General features: G+C 50.6%; 1 protein-coding gene across 3 annotated transcripts in view; it reads left to right on the top strand.

Annotated features, from left to right (window-relative positions):
• DISP3 (dispatched RND transporter family member 3) overlaps positions 1–21,103 on the top strand; it is a 42,023-nt gene extending 20,920 nt beyond the window's left edge. For 2 of the 3 annotated variants that reach the window (XM_026862641.1, XM_026862643.1), the window contains exons 3-21: positions 703–922; positions 2,505–2,641; positions 3,056–3,190; positions 3,413–3,573; positions 3,956–4,095; positions 4,858–5,003; positions 6,609–6,770; positions 7,188–7,349; positions 7,779–7,901; positions 8,484–8,620; positions 9,300–9,481; positions 9,926–10,056; positions 10,165–10,340; positions 11,327–11,453; positions 12,602–12,747; positions 13,095–13,254; positions 13,636–13,749; positions 14,759–14,925; positions 15,633–21,103. In XM_026862641.1, coding sequence (XP_026718442.1) covers positions 703–922; positions 2,505–2,641; positions 3,056–3,190; positions 3,413–3,573; positions 3,956–4,095; positions 4,858–5,003; positions 6,609–6,770; positions 7,188–7,349; positions 7,779–7,901; positions 8,484–8,620; positions 9,300–9,481; positions 9,926–10,056; positions 10,165–10,340; positions 11,327–11,453; positions 12,602–12,747; positions 13,095–13,254; positions 13,636–13,749; positions 14,759–14,925; positions 15,633–15,995 — 3,089 coding nt within the window. In that variant the 3' untranslated portion in view covers positions 15,996–21,103. The remainder of the gene's footprint in view (positions 1–702; positions 923–2,504; positions 2,642–3,055; positions 3,191–3,412; positions 3,574–3,955; positions 4,096–4,857; positions 5,004–6,608; positions 6,771–7,187; positions 7,350–7,778; positions 7,902–8,483; positions 8,621–9,299; positions 9,482–9,925; positions 10,057–10,164; positions 10,341–11,326; positions 11,454–12,601; positions 12,748–13,094; positions 13,255–13,635; positions 13,750–14,758; positions 14,926–15,632) is intronic. The other variant, XM_026862642.1, reaches the window with a different exon arrangement.
• The last annotated feature ends 524 nt before the right edge of the window (positions 21,104–21,627 follow it).

The raw sequence follows: 21,627 nt of genomic DNA, 5'->3' as shown, positions 1-21,627 counted from the left end.
GGCTGTGGGATGAAGCCTCCATCTGTCTCCCAAGCACAGGCTGCAGATGATAGCTGTCCAGGAGCCATACACAGAGCAGACAAAGAATTAACTCCATCTGCTCCGGTGTGAGTAACAATTCTGCAAGCAAAACAGGAAAGAGGGTAGTTTCTATGGCTTTCTGGTGTGAGCTCAATGGAACTTGGATTTTGGGAGTAGACATGCAGTGTCTCTTACTCAGAACTAGCTGAGTGCCTCCATCTCTGCATCCCCCATGCCATCAGATGGCAGAGGTACCAGGTCACAGCAGAGGCAGGACTCCTCACCCTCCATGGGTATTGTTTAGCTCTTGTGCTTCCCAGGGTGGTGGAGCAAATATTGGCCCAATGTATGAGAAGTGCGTGCATCCAGCAGTGGGAGTATTGATGGGGATGTTGTGTGCATCGCTGCTTGGGGGAGCTGTGGTTCAGATCACAGTTGGGTGAAAGATGCATCCCTGATGGAAAACTGCATGTAGGCAGCGTGGCAAGCAGAGTCACAAAGCAGAAGTGGAGTCTTTGCAATCCAGCCTTTCCCAGCCCTCCTTGCTCTCTGCAAGGCAGCAGCAGTCAGCATTGCTCAAAGACAGGATCACTCCCAGTTCTCCTTTCTCAGACTAGACTCTGTACCTTGCCAGGTCAACTAAGCAGGACCTAACAAAAGTGGCGCTGCTTTCTCCCGCAGGGTCCCTGGAGCTGGCCATGACCCACCCTGAATTCTACTGGTACGTGGATGAGGGCTTGTCTGCCGAGAACATGAAGAGCTCCCTGCTGCGGAGCGAAATCCTCTTCGGGGCACCACTGCCCAACTACTACTCGGTGGAGGACCGCTGGGAGGAGCAGCGCCGCAAGTTCCAGAACTTTGTCATCACCTATGTGGCCATGCTGGCCAAGCAGTCCACGAGGTGAGGGTGGTGTGTGCAGACAGGGCAGGGGCCTTGCTGGGAGTGGGTGAGAGCAGGGCAAGGCAGAGGCTGGAGAGGATGGTGCTTTGTCGCACTAAAGAGGTGGATGCAATAGGCCCTTCCGGGTGTGAAAACTGTGTTAAGGTTTATGCAGGGCAGACGTGCCTGCTTCGCTCTGATGGCCCTGCACCATTCGGTCTCACCTGGAAGGCACTAGGCACAGGAGGCTTGGCATGCCAGCTCAGACTGCTGGTCACACAGTGGCCCCAGCATAATGCTGCAGGCAAAGGAGAAAAAGCACCTCACTTTGAAGTCGGGCTCAGGCACAGTGCTGTGAACGAGGGTGGGGAGCATATGGCAGAAAACCGCTCATATGCTTCCCTTCAGTGCCGCTTCCTACTGCAGCAACATGCCAGAGACATCAATAGAGACAATGAAAGGGAGCCAAAGATTGAATCCAGTGCCTGCCTTTCCACTCAGCCCCTGTCTGACATTGGATCTGTTTGCTTCCACCTCACAAGTCCAATTCCACTGCCTCCAACAGAGCTACTTCTCTCCCTTCCTGGTCTGAATTTGGCCCATTTGGTCTGATGCAGGAGGTGAAATGGTCCTTACTCAAGACATCAACCTCTAGATCCAATTCTGCTTTTGCTCATGCCAGTGTAATTCCTTCCAGAAGCGTTCGTTCTTTGGTACAGAGAGGTGGCAATGGGAGTTTCAGGAAACGCAGGCTTTTTTCACCACCAGGTCTGTGTGACTTTGGCTGAATAGAGATTTGCTCAGTGCTTGTGAGAGGAAGATAGTAAAATAGAGCTAAAAGGGTAGCCCAGTATCCAGACAGCTGAGGGAAGCAGAGGAGTCCCAGTGTCAGTGTAGCTTCTTAGTGTCCCCCTCTCTACTGCTCTGAATGTCGGTAGCTCCCAGAATGAGGAGATACTGATCTTCAGAGTGAAACGCAGCCAGCCCTTGTCAGCCCTGAAAGCAGGCAGCCACAGAGCGTTCGCAGCAATGGGCTGGCAGAGTGGGTTGTAGTTGGGGGAAGCAGAGAGAATTGGGGCAAGGCTCAGTTCTGAAGCTTGGGTTCCTGATAGCCTCCTATGGTGCAGTGTTATAATACTCCTGGTTAAATTATTTTGGATTACTTCTGCTCAAAGCCAGCTTCCAGGAGAAGCTGGTAAATCATATGGTCTCTGATAAGCTCTCGCCGTGCCTGTATCCACTGGTTATTACCTTTGTGCTTAATATAATAAGCAATGATTAGGATTCCAGATGGAATTGGCTTTGGAGACTTCAGGAGCTATTAGTGCCAAAGACCCACCATGCACTGGAGGAACTTTAAAAATATTAGACCTGCTGTTTTATTTTTCTCCCTTCTTGTGTGAACTTCACCTCCAGCAGCAATCTTGTTCAACCTACACTCACCACTCTGAGCTGTTTTCTCAGAGAACTGCCAAGTTTATTAGAGCAGTGACCTTCTTTGGCTTGGGAGGAGACATTGTGCTTTAAATCCCCTTGCTCTGCTCCATTTACACTCGACCTACTCCCTTTCCTTCCTTCCTTCCTTCCTTTCTTCCCTCCCTAGCAAAGTCCAGGTGCTGTATGGAGGGACGGATTTGTTTGACTATGAAGTGAGGAGGACTTTCAACAATGACATGTTGCTGGCCTTCATCAGCAGTAGCTGCATAGCTGTCTTGGTCTACATCCTCACCTCCTGCTCAGGTAGGTTGTAGTCACAGCTGCCCTGCTCCCACAGAAATCCAGATGTGCCGTAACACCCTGTGCCCGTGCAAGCCCCAGGAGAGGCTCTCATGCCCTCACACAGCACCGTGCAGAAGGTCGTGCAAGTCTGATTCTCCAGAGCAGAGATTTGTGGGCAGGGTTGGGGGAAGGCTCACAGGAAAACAGGAATAAGATGCAAATTCCATCTTACTAATGCTGGTGTAAAGCTGATGTAATTTAATGGATGGGCCTCATGGGAAGGGGTCTGCAAGCAGTACTCTTGCAGCCTCGAGCTATTCTTTGCCACCCACACACTCCTGGGAAACAGTATTCCAACAGGGCAGGTGTGAGGTGTCTCTTCTCCCAGGGGATGGCCAGCGGTGCTATTTTTGACATGTTCCTTTCCTCCTGTAGTGTTCCTGTCATTCTTCGGCATTGCCAGTATTGGGCTGAGCTGCCTGGTGGCTCTGTTCCTGTACCATGTTGTATTTGGGATCCAGTACCTGGGTATACTCAATGGTGTGGCTGCCTTTGTCATTGTGGGGATTGGTAAGCACGTCTTTACTCAAAACCTACGTGTGCTGCCTTGCCATAACTCCTGCCTGCAGGAGAGAGAAAGGTGATGGTGGCCGATGCAGATTGAATTTTCCAGCCCTTTCCCTCCATTACCTGTAAGTTCACTATTTACATGTCAGATGTTGAGGGGAAGCTGGATTTTTAGCATGTCTCTCCTATGAACAGAGTATCAAAATCTCCCCCCTCTTTTCCCAGGGGTTGATGATGTCTTTGTTTTCATCAACACCTACCGCCAAGCCACCCACCTCAAGGACCTGCGGCTGCGCATGATCCACACTATCCAGACAGCAGGGAAGGCCACCTTCTTCACTTCCCTCACCACGGCTGCAGCATATGCTGCCAACATCTTCTCTCAGGTACACTGCAGCTTTGGGATTTGGGGCTTTCCTTTTCTGCCAGAGGGCCTAATAGAGGGGAAAGCTGCCAGCACCATCCTTCTGGCCTCTCTTCCAGCACAGAGCTGTGCCGGACTTGCTTGCTCTAGAGGGCTGTCCCTTGCCTGCTCTAAGGCAGTGGACACTGCATGTATCAGCATCCAAGGCAGTATTTCCTGAGCCACTGGTCAAACAGGATCCTGTGGCTGTCAGGCTCTGGCTTGGCTCTTTGCCTACCAGGTTTGCTGACTACTGTGACTGAGGTCAGCGTGTGGTATGCTCAGGTCCCTCCAGATACCTTTCTAGACTGGTGTGTCCCCAGGTCTCCTTCTCCAGTTGATCTGTGTTCTCTCTCTTCATGTAGATCCCAGCTGTGCATGACTTTGGACTCTTCATGTCCCTGATTGTGTCCTGCTGCTGGGTAGCTGTGCTCTTCACCATGCCAGCTGCTCTTGGAATATGGACCCTCTATGTGTCCCCACTAGAGAGCTCCTGCCAAACCAGGTGAGCCCTGGAGCCTCCTTGTGTGGGTGGGAAGTTGTTGTGGAACTCATGGCCAAGGCAGCGTGCAAATCCCTGCCCTATCCTCTCAGTTATCCTCATCTCACTCAGGCAACTTGGCTTCACCATTCCCTGTTAATCTCTAACAGAAGGGAAATTTAACTTCTGCCATTCCAGACTGGAGCAAAATGGAAGGGCCAGGCTGCAGTCCCATTCCCCCCAGTGTACACAGGGCCAGGAGCCAGCCTCTGCTGTGCCAGTCATACCTCTTTGCTGAATCCCATGGAGTATTGGAGCCGGTTGTGTCCTCAGAGCACTTACTGCACAGCTCAATCCTCAAGCTGTGGAGACACAAGCCCCGCAAGGCAGACAGATCGACATTGCTCCTGCCTGTGAGCACAAGCAGGGCATGCAGATTTGTATTTGAAAGTCAGCACGTTTCCCTTTTCCCCCCGCTCTTTAGCAGTGCAGATGACCTGGCCTGATTTAATTCATTAGCAGGGAGATGAACTGCTGAATCTCCTGTCACTCGGTGCCCAGTGCTCATGGCTCAGTCCTGCTCTGTGTATCCAGCCCAGCCTGCTCAGCCCCTGACCTCTCAGCACTTAGCAATGGAAATTGCTCATGGCAGTGCCTGTTGTCTTGCCAAGTAATTGGAGCAGGCTGTTGCTGCTTTCCCTGTCACTGAAGGAGCCCACTGGTAACTCTTTGCAGAGTATGTGGCTTAAAACTCATGGCTTTGTATCCTTCCCTGCTCCAATCCAGCTGTAGTCAGAAGTGCACCAAAGAGAGTGCCTTGCACCTGGCTGAAGATCTCTTCATTGCCTCGGAGTCCGCCTCCAGAGCAGGCAGAGAGACGCTTCCCTATCTTGATGATGACATCCTGCTGCTCAGCGTGGAGGAGGAGCCTGGTACGTGCCTGCTGCATGGTGCCTTCAGGGGGGCTGCACTGCCCTGTTCATCCTGCAGTTCTTCCTGTCCCTGCTACTCATCCATGCCTCGGTTTCCCTAATTTAAGCTGGAGATAGTGCTGTCACAGGAGGTTGTAGGAGTCTGAACTCATTCATGGTTGTAAGATGCTTTGAGATCTTCAGCTGTGTCAGTACATACTTTCTAACTACTTTGCTAATCCTCTTGGGTCTAATGTGGATTGTACTTTCTGATTGGAATCACTGATTGTGACATGGATGTAGCCATGAACCATCTAATCTGTAGCACCAAGACAGCTCACCTTTGAGTAAAGAGTTTTCCCCACTTCCCTGCTGTTCAGAGCACTGCATTTGGGAAGCAGGCAAGAGAATGCTTTGTTATTCTCCAGCATCACCTCCTCAGAGTATCTCCTCCATCATGGCAAGAAGAGGGCAGTGACTTGCCTGAGACCACACAAGCAATCTAGAGAAAGAGTCCAGAAATTCTGTATCTGTTGTTAGCAGGAGATAATCCTTCTAGCCCTGATTGAAGATAAGGGTGCTTACAGAGTCATGCTCTGTTGTACTTGGCTTTTAAAACTTGCTGGGCTCTCTTCCTTTTAAAACCCCCATCGGAAGCAGTCTGGGCAGTGAGTAGCTCTCACGCCTAACAGCAAACTGGAGCTGGAGGCAAATGGATCAATGGCTGAGAGCCCGTCAATCCCACAGCAGTGTGCAGACCCCCTCCCTGCAGAGTAGGCTCTGTGCTGCCTTTGATAAGCAGACAGCTAAGCTTTGGCGCTGTGCTGCAAGAGCTGTCTCCTTAGTGTGCCAGAACCACATGCAATGGTAATGTATGGAAATAGCCCCTTCCCTCGAGCAGAGTAAACAGCAGGATGCTCTTCTCCAGGGGCCCCTGGGCATTAGGTAACTTGTGAAGAACCAAAGCAGCTTGTTCCATTCGGTGACTAAGCATGGTTTGTGGGTCAGCTGTACAGCGTGCCAGGCACGCTTGGACACCACTACAACAAGTGCCCACTTCTCACCCGTAGAGAAGAGGACAGTTCCCTAGGCACCCCTGAGCTGGAGTAGAGAGATCAGCTAGGAGCTAGGCTGCAGTCGGGTAGAGGTCAGCTGTAACACATAGTGTGACGGGGACAAATTTTCATAGAATCATAGAATGGTTTGGGTTGGAAAAGACCTTAAAGGTCATCTGGTTCCAGTCACCCTGCCATGGGCAGGGACACCTTCCACTAGATCGGGTTGCTCAAAGCCCTGTCCAGCCTGGCCCAAGAAGCACAGAGTGTCCCTGTGACCTTACAGACAATGTTAGTGGGATGTGGTGGAGGAAGAATAGCTTGAAGCGTGGGCTTTGGGCTCAGCTGTGGATTTAGAAGTGTAGCTGTCACGTGGCAGTGCCTTGACAAAGATGCTTCCTGTGACATCCTGGGAAGTCACTACCTGTGCCTGGGTCTTACTCCCATCTCTTTAGCTTGAGTGAGTTGTACAGCACCTTGCAGAAGTTTTTTGTAAAGGCGAGCAGAAAGCTGTGAGAGACACTCATGACACTGAGCACTGAGACTGCCTTTGATTTCTCTCTGTTTCTAGTCTCCCTGGAAATGGGGGATGTCCCCTTGGTATCTGTGATGCCAGAAAATCTGCAGCTCCCTGCAGAGAAGAGCAACCGGGGTCACTTGATAACTCATCTGCAGGAGCTGCTGGAACACTGGGTGCTGTGGTCTGCAGTGAAGAGCAGATGGGTGATTGTGGGTAAGAAAGAAGGGGGTTGGGGGGTGTTCCATCTGCATGGATTTTAGGGGGTTTGACAGCATCTCAATCAGTCCCCAAGCCTGGATTATTAGTGACAATATTAAGAAAAGGGACATAGTAGATGGCTTCTAATTCAGTGGAAGAGTGTCTCCAGAACAGTCAGTCCCTAAGGGAACTGCACGAGGAACTCTTGAGACTTCTCCATCCCTCTCCTTTCACTCAGATTTGAAATGGCAAGTCCTGAGGGGCTTTTCCAGGCGTGGGGCTCATTACAAGAAAGCCCAGCTGCCACTGTGTTTTAGGGGCTTTTTTTTTTCTTGTTGAAAATACCATCTTTCTGACATACCCCTGCTGTCTGTGTCCTAAGTGCAAGATGCATGTAGGGTCCCACACGCTTACCTGGGCTTCTCCTTGCAGGGCTCTTTCTCCTTGTTTTGCTCCTGTCCATATTCTTTGCTAGCCGCCTCCATCCAGCTAGCCGTGCTCCAGTCTTGTTCCGGCCAGACACTAACATCCAGGTGCTGCTGGACCTGAAATACAACCTGAGTGCTGAAGGCATCTCCTGCATTACCTGCTCAGGTGAGAGTGCTGGTCCCCAGACCATGGTGGGTGCAGCCTGGCATAAAGTCTTGAGCTGAAAGAGCTGAAATGTGAGGTAGAGGCCTACATTGTTCAAATACCTCATGGGACATTGCATGGACCCTACTGAAGGGAGATGCGTGTTGGGAGCGGGATGGTTGAGTTGCTCATAGGAGTATTTTGAGTTCCTGCATTAACTGGGAATTGTCTGAGTGTTTCTGCTGGAGTAATTCCTTTCTTGTCCATGAAAAGTGACTTATTTTTACTTGTAAGTGCTGGTCACATGCCAGTGACCAGCTGGGGGGCTGTGGCTCTGTGTTCCCTGCTTAGGCTTTGGTGTTCAATAGCAGAGTCCGTGGTGTGTGCAGGGCCAGTAGGTCTCTGGTCACACCATTCACTCTCTCCTCCCTGACTAACCTTGTGGGACAGGTTTGTTTCAGGAAAAGCCCCACAGTTTGCAAAACAACATCCGAACCTCCTTGGAAAAAAAGAAGAGGGGCTCAGGGTCACCTTGGGGAAGCAAAGGGAGCATAAGTGATACAGGGCAGCAAGGTAAGTGGGGCATGATGACTCTAATCATGCTTGGGTCCGGGGCTCAAGGATCCTCTCAGGTGAAAACTAAATCATATGGTCTCTGAACAGCTGATGGGGAATAATGCTCTTCAGGCCCTGCCCCGCGGAGCCCTAGCTTGGTGCTGGATGTCAGGGGTGTTACAGTCCCCCTTCCCCTGAATGCTCACTGCTCTCTAGGACATGGTTCTATAACCCAAGCAATGGTACAGTCTAGTGACAAATACCTCTGCTCTGAGGACAGGGCTAGGAGCTCAGAGCTTTTGTATCCCAGTCCTGTGTCACAGCCACGTTGACAGACCATGAGGATGTTGAGGATAAAAAGAGTTATTGGGCCAGGTCCCGAGATGACATGAATCAATAAGTCAGTCAGGAATTACTGCAGCTCCACATATATTTGTGAAGACCTTTGGAAGGTGTGCTGTGCTTCTAGAAGGCAGAGGCTGTTCCTGCAGCCCCAGAGGAGATAGCAGACAAGAAGAACCCTCCTTTGCTGTTGTCCATGCCTGTAGGATTTGCTGATTGAAAGGTACTGCCAGCCCTCATGTGCTCTGTTTTCTTCAGATCTCCAGGGGACTGTGTATATCTCCAAGTCCAGAAGCAAGGGAAGACCAGCCATCTACAGATTCTCTCTCAATGCTAGTGTCCCTGCCCCTTGGCAGATGGTGTCACCGGGAGACGGGGAGGTGCCTTCATTCCAGGTGAGTCAGTCCAGAGATGTTGGACCCCTCTATCAAGAGTGCAGCACTCAACAGGTGAGCACAAGAGCCTCCTCCTGTCTCTCCATGGGATCCTAGGTAGCTCGGGGTGAAGTTTGCAGGGCATTGCAGTAAGGTAGCTAACACGGAGGGCACTGTGCCTGGCATTGTTAAAGACTATGCCTCATAGTGCCACAATACGTATCTGTTGCTGTTGCAGTGTGACTGTTAGCAACGGGAGCAGAAGTGTGGGTGTCTGTGGAGATCAGATGAGGCCTGGCATTGTCAGCTGAGCTCATTCTAACTAGAAACTGCTACTGAGACAGCTGGATTCCCACTGCCTCGCTCTGTCCATCCACAGACACAGGCGAGCAGGCAACACTGCTTGTGCACAGGCCAAATGCTTGGACACGTGCAGTCCCTGGAGGACTGGCTTTCAGATGTCCCTCACCCTGGACAGAGCAGGCACTATCCACGGAGAATGGGGGTGGTGAGGGACCCCATCAAATGCTGGCCAACCATGGGAAGGAGGCAGAGGAGGGGTTGGCTGGGTTCGTGCCTTCAGTGCTCATTCTGTGTGGCTGTGCCAGTGCTCAGGGAGGAGGGGAGTGTGTGATGCTAATGTGCAACAGGCTGCAACCCTGTGGAGTTAAGTGTCTGTTTTCATTAATTCATTGCTTAGGTGTATAGAGCGCCTTTCGGTAACTTCACCAGGAAGCTGACAGCTTGTGTGTCCACAGTAGGGCTGCTTAAGCAGACGAGCCCCAGGAAGTGGATGATGACCACCTTGTCCTGTGACACCAAGAGAGGCTGGAAGTTCGACTTCAGTTTCTACGTGGCCGCCAAGGAGCAGCAGCGAACACGGTAACCATCCAAAACCCACTCAGGGCCAGGCAGCAAAAACATCACAGCTGAGTGGCTGGTATGGGATGCCTGGTGCCCAGAGCCAGTCCTGTCCCCAAGTGGTGACATCCACAGCCCTAGGACTTGCTTTGCTGCACGTGTGCCCCATCTTTGCGAAGTTATTTTGTAGGCCCATGGCATCATTAATGTGCCAAAGGCAGGACTGTGACTGGGGCCTTCTTTGGATGGCAAAAAGATATTGCTGAGCTTGGTCTTGCCCTTACCCACCTGAACTCTTGGGCCGAACAAGCAGCACAGAGTATGTGATGGCTAGGGACAGGTCCAGAGTCGCTCACCTTTTTCCTTTCCTTCTGTCCCTGAGAACAATCTGTTTTCATGTAATGCTTTGGACACATCATCTTTGCTACCTCTGGTCCCCCATAACAAACTTTCTTTGCTGCACAGGAAACTGTATTTTGCCCAGTCGCACAAGCCCCCTTACCATGGCCGAGTGTGTGTAGCACCTCCTGGCTGTCTTCTCAGTTCCAGCCCAGATGGACCCACCAAAGGCATCCTTTATGTTCCCAGTGAGAAAGGTAAGCTGTCGAGGACCTGGTCAGCCGTGTCTGGCTGTTGGGTCCAGAGAGTCAGACCTTTTTTTCGCTGCCCTCTGATGTAACCAACCTCTCTTCTGTATTTGACAGCAGCACCCAAAGCAAAGCTCTCAGCCACTTCTGGATTTAATCCTTGCATGAACACGGGCTGCGGGAAGCCAGCGGTGCGGCCACTGGTGGACACGGGAGCCATGGTGTTTGTAGTGTTTGGTATCAGAGGTGTTAATCGCACGAGACGCCCGGACAACCACGTCATCGGAGACATGGTACACACATTGTGGCGTGCTGGACAGGCATGCTGGGGGCTGACGAGTGAAGGATGATCTCCCTGGATGGTGTTTAGTAAATCCCACAGCCCAGGCAGTTTGGTCCAGCAGCCTAGACAGATGGAATAGCAGAGATGGTAGCATTGTGATGAGCCAAAAGTACATTTCTGTTTTAGCAAATTCACAAATAATGGAGATCAGAAAGCCCTTACTGAAATCACTTCAGGCTTTTCAGAAAATCCCTTTCTGAGTGCAATATCTAACCTTCTAATTTTGAGTCTAAATCTGGATTTCCTGAGGATTTTAGAAGCAAACACATCTTGAGCTCAGTATGAAAATCTCACTACAAATTCAAGATACAGGGAACTGATTTTTTTATATAATTGTTTATCATCTTGTTATGAAATATTAACATGAAAAATATACAAATGAATTACTCCAGGGAAAAGTTATTAAATGTGACTTTTCCAGGAACAGCTTATCTCCCAGATCTGATACCTTGACACATTCACTGCCTTTCCCCAGAAAAATTATGCTTAACTGGTCACTTGGCAGATGCACTTCAGCTTTCTGCTGTTCTGATCAGGGGGCACTGTGCAGAATCAGTTTTTGCCTGTTTCCTCTGGAGGGGGCAGTGCAAAGTGCAGGCAATGGAGTGGGCAAAAAGCTGGAGTTTCGTGCTGAGCACTGGTAGGGATTCAGAGCTGCTCCTTAGGCAGCCCCTAATGGTTTTGGGCATGGCATGGTGGCTATTCCATTAATCAGTGCTTCTGTCATACTGCCTGACTGACTTGTATTTTTCTTTTTTTTTGAATGGGAGATGGGGAGGGTATGTAGTTTCTTCCTTGATTATCTGGTGGGTTTTTCCACCATATAACCTAGTCCCAGGCTGTGTAGACAGGAGAGGACTCATCTGCCTTCTTGTGCCAGTTGCTGTATGTACACCTCACGTGTGATGCTCTTATTGTTGTGTCTCCTTGTGAAAGGGCAGCGTTATCTATGATGACAGCTTCGACCTCTTCAAAGAGATTGGCAACCTGTGCCGCCTCTGCAAAGCCATCGCCAGCAACACCGAGCTGGTGAAGCCGGGAGGGGCTCAGTGCCTGCCCTCTGGTAGGTGGGACTAAGGCCAGCGTCAGAGTCCGTGGGGAGATCCTGGGTCCCTGGGTGGAGACTGATTTTTCACCCTCCAGTCTGAGGAGTTTGGCTCCTAAGGGCTCCTTTTCAGCTTTCGGATCCCAGATTGGTGAAGCAGGGAAGGGAAAGGGAGGTACCAGTCAATGACCAATGCAGGCAGTGCAGGGAGGAGAGGTGTTTCTCAGCAGTCAGCTTTCCTGACCTGGCTGCACAGCTCTGCCTGTTTCCACCTGGCTTGAGTCACAGCTCCCATCTCCATGGGCCATTCACCTCATGCTTCCATGTGTTGTGCCAACTGTTTTGGGGATGAGAAATACACAGTGAGTGGGACAGGAACATCAGGCTCCTGTTCTGTAGCTCTGCTTGTAGCAGTGTTTGAGCTGGGGTCCTCAACACCAAGCCAGAAAGGTGGCTGCTTCTTGCTGCCTCCATTTTCTTCCCAAGGCAACTTTATCCTTCTAGAACATGCCCCTGGTCATGCTTTCTGGGATGAAAGAGAAATGGTCTCTTAACTTCAGAGGCATTGGGCATATTCTTTGGGATTTAATCCCATGAAGATAACAGAATTGCATCTGTTTTTTCCAGTCATGGGTATTGCTTACAATCTTTTGGACCAGTAGATATCTTCTTAGCTCCTGAATAACCAGCAAATCAAACCTAATCTCCTTGTGATGAGGCTGCTCACTGCCCCTGTGGCTTCACAAACCTAACCAGTGACTGTGTCTTCCAACTTCAGAGGTCACAAGGTTGTGGAGCTGTGTCTAGGAACTGTATATTGACTTCAGGCCAAAAGCCAAACTCATGCTCGGAGAGAATCTCTGCCAGGCCAGGCAGGCAGCTCCTCAGCACTTGCTGTTTGTACTGCCTCCTGGCAGCTGGGGACAAAGAGCGGTGGCAGTGTCTGCCCAGTGCTGATGGCACAGAGTGCCCTTTCGGGCCTGCAGCAGCTGAGGGCTCTGGTCCCAAGACCTCAAGGGCTTTGGCAAGTCAGAGTTGCAGGGGAAGCAACTGCTGTCAAATGGGCCCTTCAGCTTTCTCTTGGTTTTTGTTCTTCCCTTGCTCCAGTGTGCTATCCCCTTGCTCCCTGTCCTATCCTCCATCCCTTGCTCTTTCTGTTTTTCCAGGTTACAGCATCTCCTCCTTTCTGCAGATGTTGCACCCTGAGTGCAAGAACATCCCTGAGCCAAACCTGCTGCCCGGACAGCTCTCTCATGGGGCAGTGGGGGTGAAGGACGGGAAGGTGCAGTGGATCTCCATGGCATTTGAATCGGTGAGCACATGGCATTGCCAACTACCTTTTGTGAGTTTCTTCTTCTGAGGGTTTAGCTCTGCTCTTTCTGCACTGGCCACTTTCATGTGCAGCCATAATTCAGTGTTAGCTAGTGTTTGTGCCTTTTTGCAGCCTGCACTCACGGGTTGCTAGAATTGGCTGCTTATGCCACAGCTCACTCTTAGTGCAAGAGATCAGGCGAAGAGCTGGTGGCAGATTTGCCCATCTGCCACTGCCAGTTCTGCCTGGTACTGCAACTCCAGCTGGCTTGTTCTACCTCTTCCCTTGTCATGCATACCCCTCCCCAAAGAGCAGGACAGGAGAATAACATGTTCATCTTGTTACAGACAACCTACAAAGGGAAATCTTCCTTCCAGACATATGCTGACTATCTGAAATGGGAGACATTCCTGCAGCAGCAACTCCAGCTCTTCCCAGAGGGCTCTGCTCTCCGGCATGGTTTCCAGACGTGTGAGCACTGGAAGCAGATCTTCATGGAGATTATAGGTAAGTGACTGCCAAGTTTCTCTCCCTGAGGAGCCCACGCTCTGATACATCTTCACAGCACACTGTGTCCCATCTGATGGGCACGTGTTATATCTTCAGTCCCTTACCATTGCTGTGCAAACTCCTAGAGCCTGTTTCTGCCCCAAGCAGTATAGACTGTAAAAACCCTAGGCAGAGCCCAGGGAAATAGAGAAGGGAAGGGACTCTGCCCCGCTGATGGGAGAGGCAAGAAGTTGATCACCCACTTTCCACTTTCAGCTTCCCCTTCCCATCTCCCCTACTGTGAGTCCCTGCCTGCCTTGTGTCCAGCAGGGACATGGTGCCTTTCTCATCCCAGCTGTCACCTTCCAGGAGTCAAATTATCTGGCTCTTTTCTTGCAGGAGTGCAGAGTGCCCTGTACGGTCTCGTCCTCTCGCTGATTATTTGTGTGGCTGCAGTGGCGGTGTTTACCACTCACATCCTCCTCCTGCTGCCAGTGCTGCTCAGCATTTTAGGTAAAAATACCAATTCCAAAGTGTCAGACTCTCCCTTTGTCTGAAATTGGTGGGTTGTGGCACTGCTGAGTCTCTGGTGATTTGAACTGAATTGCTCTTACTCTGTGTAAACCCTTTTGGCTTTCCAGGAGCCAGTCCTGATACACCTAGGTGATTGGGAGGAACTCTTAATGAATGCACAGGAACCTCACTGGGAAAGCAGATTTGTGTGTCTAATTCCCAGTGTGTTTTATCTACCAATCCCTTCTATTTGTTTAAATAAGGGTTTTAGCTACACAAATGCCATCCCTGCCTGTTATGTATAATAATGTGATTAAGTCCCACATGCTCTGAATAACAATTGCATTACTTCCCAAGGATCTGCACCATGGCTGCTGCTTCCAAGCAGTGGGAGATTTTAAAAGCTGAATATTTTAGCGGTTTTGTTAGTATTTGAAGCAAATTTGTAAATAGTTCCCTTTCCCTGGCTGGTGATTTGACGATATCGTGGTCTAAGTGTGTTGCTAAACTTCTCAGTTGAAAAATCAAATCTATCATTTTAAAACCACTTAGTCTCCCACACATGACTCACAAACAAACATCACTCTTGCCTTTAAGAAAAACCTGTGTATGTGCTCAGCCTGTGTGTAACTCCAGCAAGCAAAACAAAGGGCCCTCTTCCCTGTAGTGCCTGTGTGCACACATGCACACTTGCCTGGGCTTAGATTCATTTAGGAAGCATTAGACTAGATTGGCTTCAGTCTCTCAATTTGCCTAATATTTTACTAGGTGCTTCACTATCCCCAGCAGGTCTTACTACCTCATTGAATGGTCCCTGTGGCAAGGGAGGGTGAGGGAAGTGTTTTCCTCTGTGGGCAGGAGGGAGTGTGTACCAGATGCAGACTGGCCAGTGTGCAGACCTGCTGGGGAAGATCCCCAACTTGCCAGCGAGTGACTTCTGTCTGTCAGTGGGCCTGGGCAGCAGGCCCAGAGTCCTTTAAATTTGCCTAACGTGACCTTCTTCACACAGGGGTGGTCTGCTTGGTGGTGACCATCATGTACTGGTCTGGCTGGGAAATGGGAGCTGTGGAAGCCATTTCCCTCTCTATCCTTGTTGGCTCCTCTGTCGATTACTGTGTGCACTTGGTGGAGGGCTACCTGCTGGCAGGGGAAAACCTGCCACTACACCAGGCAGAGGTGAGCTGTTTCCTTCCTACAGCCTTGTCTTCATTCCCTTCATGCCCTCTGTGCCACTCGGCTGTGCTGCAGGACCTAAGGCCTGACGGGCAAGGGGGGATGTGTCTTGCCACCCTCCCAGCCTGCCTGGGACGCTTGCTGCTTGTCCCACTGACTGGTCAGAGACTGGTATGAGCTTGTGTACCCAGCTGAGGGCCCAACCTGTATGGTTGTCCCTTTCTTACTGGCCACAGCTATGTCCAGAGCAACCCCTTTTCATGTCCTAGTGAAGACAGGCTTGTGCTGGCGTGGCCCTACACTCATTCTGTAACCTCTGCAGAGTCTGTGCTGGACCTCCAGGTCTTCTCTGGACTTGTTAACGTCTTTTCCCCCTTCGGGAAAGAGGAGACCACAAAAGCTTGGGGATCTCTGATCCTGGGTGTAGTGTCTGCATGCAGTGCCTCTGTTCTGTAGGCCCAGCAGTCAGCCTGACGTGGCTGAAAGGAGGCACAAAAACCAGCAGACTTTGCCTCTACTGGCTTGTAACCTGATGGCTGTTAGCCCAGTGAGCTCGGAGACTGCACAGACTGTCCAATCTGCCCTCATGTAGCATCTTTGTCCTGGCCCAGGACTCCATGAGCTAAGCCACCATCTCACAGGCTAAAACATGAGTGCAGCTCCATGTGCTTGTCCTCACTCCCCCTTAACACTGCTGTCCCTTTTGCCAGGACCCCACCGCCTGCCGCCAGTGGAGGACGATTGAAGCAGTCCGTCACGTGGGTGTGGCAATTGTCTCGAGCGCCGTCACCACAGTGATTGCCACCGTCCCGCTGTTCTTCTGCATCATTGCCCCTTTCGCTAAGTTTGGGAAGATTGTGGCCCTCAACACAGGAGTCTCCATCCTGTACACGCTGACTGTGAGCACAGCCCTGCTGAGCATCATGGGGCCTGGCACCTTCATCCGCAGCAGGACTTCTTGCCTCAAGGCTGTCGGGGGGGTGCTGCTTGCTGGCCTGCTGGGTCTGGGCATCTGCTTCGCCCTGCTGAAGAGTGGATTTAAGATCCCTCTCACTAATGGGACAGCCATGTAGACCCTATGCCAAGAGCCACATGCTCTGTCCTCTTGCTCCTGTTCTTTTTTCTTTTTTTTTTAAAGGATATTTTTTGTAAGAAAAAAAAAGAGGAAAAAAATCCCTTTTTTCCAGAAGTTTTTCAACTCCAGATGCACTTTATTTTCTAATGGGTTTTGCTCGAAACTTGTATTTATTTTGGGTAGTGATGGATGGATGACGGACAGTGAGGGCTGCCCAGGGAATACCTCAGCCCATGACTAGGAGGGGAGGAGGTCTCCTCTCACTTTTTTTCTTCTTTTCTTTTCTTTTTGTCTTTTTTTTTTTTTATGAACAGCTGCTTTTTTTCTTTCTGGAACCGCAAAGCTAAAAGGGGAGAAGTTGGGAAGGCCATCTGCTCCCTTTCAAAACACTTCCCTCTGTCCCTCCCCTCGGCCAGCGTCAGCATTGCAACAGTGACTCTTGATGTGACGTCCTATGCCCACACCAAGCTTGTGCCTCAATTTCTGAGCCTTTGAAAGCAACAGTGAGCTGTTGGACAGGCCTGGGAAATAGCGTTGTCTGGACCCCTTTGCCTTGCCCAAGCTAGACCAGCAGTGAACTTGCTGCACAGGAGCATTCCTGGGTGTCATTGTGGGATCCAATCTAGAGATGTGGGGTGGCAGCACCTGCAGTGACCTGCTTTCCTCACTCAGGGAGAGCCTTGGGACGCATAGCTTGCCTCTTCTTTTTGAAGGGACAGCACACCTCTCGCTGGGATCTCCTGGGTGTGTGAACAGCCCTCAGGAATGCAGCCCCTGCCCTCGGTGGCTAGCCCTCCTCTCACTCATCGCAGTAGTGAGGCCAAGGCAGTGATGATGCCCAGCCCCACCTCCTGCTCAGTGTGTCACCTCACCAGTCACTGCCTCCCCTCCTCAGGGTGGAGAGAAAACAGCCTTGAGGTCCCTGCAGAGTCTTTAGTCATGGCAGTCAGCTCTTAGGCTGAGGCTAGGCTCACCACTGGGGCCAGGTAGAGCCCCTGCCTGGTGGCATCCGTGGATACACAGTGGTGCATCCTCTGAGGCAGCTGAGACACCCTCTGTTGTGGAAACACGAGGGCAGTGGAGTTTCAGCCTGGGGCCGCTGCCTGCTCAGAGCAGATGGTTTATATTAAAGTAAAATGAAATCGCAAACTGGTGCCATTAACAAGTACATTTTAAGCATCACTGATTCTATCATATTTTTAAAATTGAAATAGCTAAGTGTGCGCATTGATATGCAGCACATCTGGTCCTTGGCAGAAGGGGGGGGGTTGGGCCCACGGGGAGATGCATTAAACATTATTTACAGGGCTGCCAATAGAAGGGGGTGGCCAGAAACCATCCTGACTCTGTGATGGCTTTGTGTTCCCTATCTGGATTGACCCCCTTTTTAAGATAGAAATGCCAGGAAGCCCATCCCCAGTGCCAGCCAAGTTCTGGGGACTCTGCGGCTGGACAGACCAGCAGCTGCTTCTGCTTGGCTCAGTGTATCCTCCCTCTGACCCCTGGTAGTCTTACACCTTTACATCATGTCATCCATGGATCAAATGTTTATTCCTAAGAAGGTTCCCCCAAGGTATCAGCTGGAGAGAGGAATATCAGGACAGGACTCTGATGCCAGGGGAAATCCAGAGCAATTCTAGTGCAGGCAGGGAGGGTGGTAAGAGCATGAGCAGAACAGACCTGTTTTTTCCTCGCCATCCCACGGTGCAGCTGAGTTACCCCTTTCTGCAAAGTGTTAAATGTTCCTTGGCACGTACCTCTGATCTGCACCAGTTCTTTCGTAATGAACCCTGTGCCCATGAATAAATGGTTCTGGAAAGGGGTTTTGACTGTCCTTAAGCTGTGCTGCTTTGATGGCTGCTGTGCACACTTCAACCCCAACATTGATCTGCAAGCCATGCTTTTCCCTATGTCTGTTCTCTAAATTTAATTACTAGTGGTGCCCTGAGCACTCCTAAGTGGCAGCGAGCATAGAGGGCAGTGTGCTGATGACTTGCAGCCCCATGAGACCCGTGTGGGTGCTGCAGGGGAGGGTCAAGGTATGCCTTGTGCTGCTGCCAAGGATGCTCTGGCTGGCAGCATGACCTGAATTTAGCTAATGCTTCAACCTCCTTGGGGTGATTTAAGCTGATGGGTATTTCCAGGTCACCAGACAAAGAGAATAAGGTGCTGAATGCACCCTTAGAGGAAGTTCCTCCTTCTGTGAGCATGAAGAAGCCTTGAAAGGCCTTTAAGACAAGGCACAGATGTGCTTTGAATCCTGCAAAGTTTAAAGTTCAAACTCCTGGTGTTTGTGCTCAATACAAAGAGGCTATGTAAGCCCCACACCTCCAGAGTGATTCTGGACACACCATGCTGGGACTGTTCATTCAGCCATGCTTGGAAGGCAAAGATTAATTTCAAAGTAGTGGAAAACTTTCTATGTCTCTTGGGTCTGATCTGGCAGCATCTGATCTGCAGACAAAAATAACAGAGTTCTTGGCACCTGACAGGATCTGTCCTGTTTTCTGGAGCAGGCAGGGGAAAGGACAAGCCCTCACTTTCTGCCCTTCTCTCTGGCCAGCCCAGGCTCATGAGTGCTGAAGGGCTGGCTGGCACTAGCTGGAGCAGGGCATCACCTTTGCCCTTGTTCATCCAAAGTGGTACCAGGAGAGCAAGGGCTGGAGTGATTTGGAAAGAAAAACGAGAGACTGAGATAAGTGCAGAGCTGTAGCAGATGATTCACAAGGCATACTGAGGACATTGTGCCCCTCCAGCAAGGAGAGGAGGAGGAACTTGCTCCAGGGTGTAGTAAGATGGTGGAAGAGCCAGGAGATGATCCTAGGTGATGCTTTTCACTGCAAGGACTCACTGGATATTGGTAACCTGAAAACTTGATTAGACATAGTCATGACACTTGAGATTTAACTAGACATTTGCCCCATCACCATTTCACTCTGCACAGCCCTGTGGTCAGGGTGGCTGGTGCTTTTTCCATGTGCTGTGGAATGAAGAGAGGCTTAGAGGTAGGGTCCAGCCTTCCCCAGATTACTTACAATGCCCTGATCTCCCCAAGCATCTGTGGAGACAATAAATCAGTAGCAGATGTGTACATCCATCTCCATGTAGGCAGCATCCTCCTTGGGATTAGAAAATATTCATAAAATTATAAGGTAAGAAAATGGATGGGTTTATCTGAGCAAATGCAAAGGTGGGCCTGACAGCCCTGCTGGGAATCAGTGCTCCAAGGCAGATGCTTGTAGCAATAAAAAGCAAGGCCTCACCTGCCTGGTGCTGTTCCAGGAGCAGATGCTCGCCCTAAATTAATTCCTCCCACATCTCTGCCTATCGTCTTTCTCTGATGACTCCTCTGTGGCCCAGACCATCTCTTGGGCCCTGTTGTCTTGCTGAGCAAGGTTCAGCCTTCTCCATGGTAGCTGCTTGTGCCTAAGGTATTCACAGAATCTGGACTAAAAGTGACTGGAGATTGTCTCAGGGAGAATTTCTCACGCAGAGGAAGCTAGGGAGTTAAAATGCTTCATATGAAGCTGTCAGTTTTGATGTTTTTAAACAGTAGATTACAGCAGACCAGCCTTACTTGGAAGGGAACATTCCGATTTTCCATTTCAAAACAATCTTGCTGCAATTAGAAATGTACAGGAGTTCTCAGTTACAGCACACTGCAGTGGAATATTTCTGTTAACTGCCCACTCCTTTATTTCTGGTAAATCCTGTTTTGAGGGTTACATTCTGAGAAGCTGATATTAATGTTTCAGGCTAGGGTTCATTCTGAAACTCTGCAGTTTCCTACAAAATGGAGCAGGTCCTGTCCCGACCAGCAGCTCTCCCTGCCAGCCCAGGGCAGTGGCAGAAGTGCACTGCGATACACGCACAGAGCTGGTGGTGCTCCTCTTTGCCTTCAGTGGAGCTGCCAAGTGAGTTCAAGGCTCCCCATGGCTGTGGACACTCAGGGAGAGAATCTGCTCACACCAGCCGTGTCAAAATCAGCTTTGGAGCGAGGAGGGACAGAGCTGATGTGATTTGTAAAGATCAGTGTCAGAGGAAGGAACAGACCCAGGCCTCCTCGCTCCGTTTCCTTATGTCCTGGTGCCTCTTGAGGTGCTGGGTTCACGTGGGGTCTGTACAAGCAACTGGGACATCGGGTTTGGCCACAGATCTCAGCAATTCCACAGGCTGCAGATACTGGAAGGGGAGCAGTGGCTGAGCTGGGCTGTGTTTCTTGATCCCTGATGAGTCTGAAACTATGCCAGAGCAAAGGCAGCCTGAGAAGTATCCCCAAGGAGGGGGACATGTGGCATTCCTACAGAGTTACTGGGACCTATGGCTGTCTGGATGCAATGGTCTCCAAAGACCCCTGGCTTTGTCTCTACTGAAGCAAACTGGGATGTTGCTTTATGTCACAGCATCTAATTCTTTTAGCTTGTCCTGCACTGAATTTTCTTACCAGAACAGCTTGCCCTCCTGGAAGGTTATAAAAGGCTTTTTATTTAACCCTGTGACATGTATAAATCCTCCCACACTGTCCACCAAGGAAGCTGTGCTGATTGATTTGCAGCCAGGCAGGACAAATTTACAGTCTCTTGGTTAGTTCTTCCAGAATCACTCCTCACCCCAGATAGCACACAAGCCATAGTTCACAGGTTTTTCAAAGGCCTCTGCTGACTGCTCTGACCTGGCTTAGTACCCAGGGTCCCAGAGTTAAAAGTCTTTCAAGGTCTGTCTCCATCTTGAGGATGTAGTTGTTCGGCTGTTTGGCTTTCGGTTCTTCCGCTCCTCCTTTGGGCTGGAGGGGACAGGAGGGTGATGGCCAGGACCAGACTAACAGCCAGATGAGGAGAAATGTTTGCAGGGGGAAGCAGAAGAGAACAAACGGAGGGAGGATGGTTCAAAAGCCAAGAGGAGGTGTGAGCACCCCAAGGACAGAGGGAGGGAGGGCACTCTCGTTTCACCACGTCGCGTGCAGACCTTAGAGTGTCGGTTCTCAGAGTGATGTAGCACAATTCCTGATGTAACGTACGCGTGTTACTTTTGTAAGTTGTCTCCTACCCTCACTATTTTCAGTGTACCTTGATTTTTGGAGACTGTTGTAAATAAAAGATTTTGACATTCGCACGTTTGGACCCCTCACTCATCAGTATGTCACTGTTGCATGAAACGTAGTGCTGCCCAGAGTGGCACTGACAGATGATGTGTTGCGTGTGGGGATGAGGCCACAGCGCAGTTTCCAACATGCACAACATTGCTTCTGCTGCTGAAATTGGGCCCCTTGAAGCCAACTTACCACATCCAGAAAAGCTGACACTCTGGAAAAGCCATCTCAGAATCCCACACAGGTCTGCAAGAGGGCTGGCTCGAGCGGGAGCTTTAGCCAAGCTTTGTGGAAGCCTTTTACTCCTCCACTCCGTGCTCTGCTTCTTCCAGTGCATGAAGATTGCACTTCTACACTGACTCCACGAGAAGGGGATTCATCTGCCTGCTTCTGTGGCACTACAGCTTCTCACAATGCACAGTGCCTGCCACGAACTTCGGGTCAAGGTTTTGTCTCAGTGTCCTGTGCCGCAGCAGCAGAGTGCTACTCTGCACCTCCCAGGACCACGCTGAAGCGATGCACGCAGAGGCCAGCAGCAGGA

This window comes from Athene cunicularia, assembly GCF_003259725.1.
Source record: "Athene cunicularia isolate RWA chromosome 21 unlocalized genomic scaffold, athCun1 chr21_part1, whole genome shotgun sequence".
In the NCBI taxonomy this organism is placed as follows: Eukaryota; Metazoa; Chordata; class Aves; order Strigiformes; family Strigidae; genus Athene; species Athene cunicularia.
Note: the sequence above shows the minus strand (reverse complement) of the source record. Positions and strands in the feature narration are given on the sequence as shown.